At 52.1% G+C, this 3,081-nt stretch overlaps 1 protein-coding gene across 1 annotated transcript; it reads right to left on the bottom strand.

Moving 5' to 3' along the window:
- Nucleotides 1-611: 611 nt before the first annotated feature.
- Nucleotides 612-2,636, bottom strand: LOC108864506 (endochitinase A-like). The gene has a single exon (XM_018640289.1). The coding sequence runs from the start codon at nucleotides 2,634-2,636 to the stop codon at nucleotides 612-614; it is 2,025 nt and encodes a 674-aa protein (XP_018495805.1).
- Nucleotides 2,637-3,081: the final 445 nt, after the last annotated feature.

The following is a 3,081-nucleotide window of genomic DNA, read 5'->3' as shown; positions in this document are numbered from 1 at the left end:
TGCATGTATGCTAAATCGGGAAGTGAAGAGATCATCGTCTACGTACAACATCCAACAATGGAAGCGAAACAGGCATCGCTGTTCTGCTCCGAAGGGTTTTGAGAAGAAGAAATTCCAAGCATAGTAAGATGACTCTATGACAAGGTATACAGCTTTGACTGCTCGATGACTCGCACCACATAACGGTGAACTAAAAGGTATCTCTTCTCTTCAGAGGAACGTAAAAATAAATTAGACGAGCTTCCCCTAGGCACATAATAGCTTCCAATAAATAAGGTGAAAATCATTATTTTCTGGCTCATTTCGTAAAACATCACAACGATAACGTCATCTGATCACAGTCAATCGGCATCACAGGGGTATTACGGCCACGACATACGGGGGACGAGCACATGTTCGGTGAATCGAGGGTTTGGGAGAGATTCAGGGAAAAATGATCCAGAGAAGAAATAGTTGAGCTAGACTTAGAAGCGGCTAATTCAATGAGTTCCTAGGAACAGATTCCATCTCGGAGCGAAGAGATCGGAATCGAAATTTGGGGCTGAGGTAGGAATAGCAGGCACTTGCACTCGAATGCACTCATTCAGTCACATTCCTAACTTAGGCTTTCATTATACCATCAACATCGCGGCCATGAAGCCGAAGGTTAATAAAGTCGGCAAGGCGAACACAAGGCCGCCTATGGTTTGTAAAATACGGAAAACTGAATTCGGGAATAACTGGATCACCGAGCCAATAGGATTCAGAATCGCAGGCACTTGCGTGATCGGTTTGTTGGCATATTGAGCTTCAGAGTTCGCAACCCATGGTTTCGACGTCGTGGCTTCAGCTACGGCCGAGCTCTCGGCTTGAGACACCTTCTTCGAGGGTTGTTTCTTTTTATGATGGTGACTGTGTGTCAACGCCGACGGGTTGGGGTGAGGCATCGGGGTCGTGGTGCTCGGAGCTTTCACTCGGGATGGAGCCAGATTGCTCTCCTGAGGGATGCGGTTGCTGAAAGAATCCTCATCGGATTCGTCCCATTCGGCGATGGGGTCTTCGGGCGACGCCGCCGATGATCCGTGAGAGTTACCTTCCGCAGGACTTGACTGGGTCACGTATTTTTCCGTGGGGTGGATCACGAAAGGACGAGTCGGTTTCGCAATCGTGATGATGTTCTGATGAACGATCGTCGTGTTGAAGTCGTCCGAATCGAAGACCTCGAGTGGAAATCTGGAATTCGAGGTCGCCGGCGTCGTCGAGGAGAAGAGCAGTGATTCAGAGGGGCTATTGTCGATGGACAGGGTCGTCGGTTTCCTCGTGGTTGTCGTTGTCCGTCGACGCTTGACGCCGTTCTGTGAAGGCGCCCTGTGATTGTTGATAACGACTGAATGACCGAAGCCGAACGAGTGGGTCGGTTTCCTCGTCGTCAACACCCACAGAGGCACCTCCGCGGATCGGACTTCATCCGATGAGGAATAGAGCAGTGGTTTCGCGGATCCCTGGCCTAGAACCACTACTCGGGAAACTTCTTCAGAACTAGAATCGACCGGTCGGGACTTCGTCGACATCACCGTGCCTTCAGCTGAAATCGGCGTCTCCTCACTCGAAGAAATCACGCCTTCGGTCGAAGCTTCTCCTCCACCGAGGGCCGTGTCGGATCGGGAAGTCTGACGCGACGCAGGTGTCGTTCCGGCCGCTGACGACGAAGAGCCGTCGAGAGAGGTCAACGAGAATTTCGTGGTGGATTGCCTCGAGATCTCGTCCGAGTCCTCGGAGTACCAAGCGGAGGGAATGTATCCCATACGACGTCCTTTGGTATCGTTCACGATTTTCGCATTCACCAAAGAGACGTTCGCCGCTTTCCAATTCACTTGAGAAGAGGATTTGGAAACGGAGCTCTGGATTGAGTTGTACAGGGGACTGTTCTTTATCAGGTTCAAGAGATTCGATGACTGCCACGGGCTGAGTAGGTTTGGCACTGCGGTAGATCGGACGTGCGTATTATCTTCTGTCGGTTGGTCTGTGCTGCCTTCGCTCATATTGCTCTTGATTGTGGTCCTGGGGCTTTTCGCAGATTGCGATCTTCTTGTCGTCGTCGTCGTCGCCGACATCGGAGCCGAGGGTCTTCCCGTCGTGGATGACGTATGAATTTCGGATTTCGCTTGTTTGGTGGTCTTCGAGAACAGATTCGATTCCGTCGCGCTGGCACGTCTGAAATTGTCCGCACGAGTCTGAGGCGTTGATCCTGTTTTGTTCTTGAGGTTCTTCAGCTCGAGGTAGTGTCGCAAGATGACTTCTGCGCCGTTGATGACCTCCTCCAGACCCACTTGTGAGCCTTTAGTTTTCTGCGCAGTGGGGTCCTTGGGCTCCGAAGCCTTTTGAAGGACCTTCTGCAGAGCGATCTTCGCACCACTGTTGAGGATTTTTAGGAGGGGCTTCTTCATTTCCTGGAACTCCTGCTTGTAGTTCCGACGCTCTTGTGTGCGTAGCTCAATGTCGGGCAGACGTCCAGCGTTCGAGTTCAATTGCGGAAACGGCAGAGGGAGCGGAGCCTGAACTCGAACGGGCGCCGCAGACTGGCCCACGTACACGGGCCGCTGAACGTTACTCATGACCGGCCGAGCGACCATGGGTCGACCCACTACGGGTCTCATGCCGAAAGGTCGAATCGGACGGAATGGTCGAAACGGTCGTCGGACGTAAAGTGGTCGAATCGGTCGTACAGGCATTTGTTGGGCGTTTGTTGCAAAATTTGGAGCGACAGCTACGACTGGCCGTCGAATGATGATTGGTCGGCGGAATCCGAACGGTCGGATGAACTTGGCATCTTTGGGTTTTTCCTGAGCGCAAAGAGATAGAAACGATCGATTATTCGGATGTCGAAGTGGGGCTTCCGGGGTGGGTTCTCGATCTCGAGCACCACTTAGTGCCGGAGTAGGGCACTCTCGAAATGAACCTTGGGATTCTCGAAGAACCCGCGGAATCGCGTTTGGATTGGGACCGAATCGATCCAAATACTGATGGGAGAACTCACCACATTATCTGAGCGGCGTTGAAAAGAGGTGGGGACTTGTGAAAATCCTGGCCGTGAGTAGTCTT

This window comes from Galendromus occidentalis, unplaced genomic scaffold, assembly GCF_000255335.2.
Source record: "Galendromus occidentalis unplaced genomic scaffold, Mocc_1.1 scf7180000077480, whole genome shotgun sequence".
Lineage (NCBI taxonomy): Eukaryota > Metazoa > Arthropoda > Arachnida > Mesostigmata > Phytoseiidae > Galendromus > Galendromus occidentalis.
Note: the sequence above shows the minus strand (reverse complement) of the source record. Positions and strands in the feature narration are given on the sequence as shown.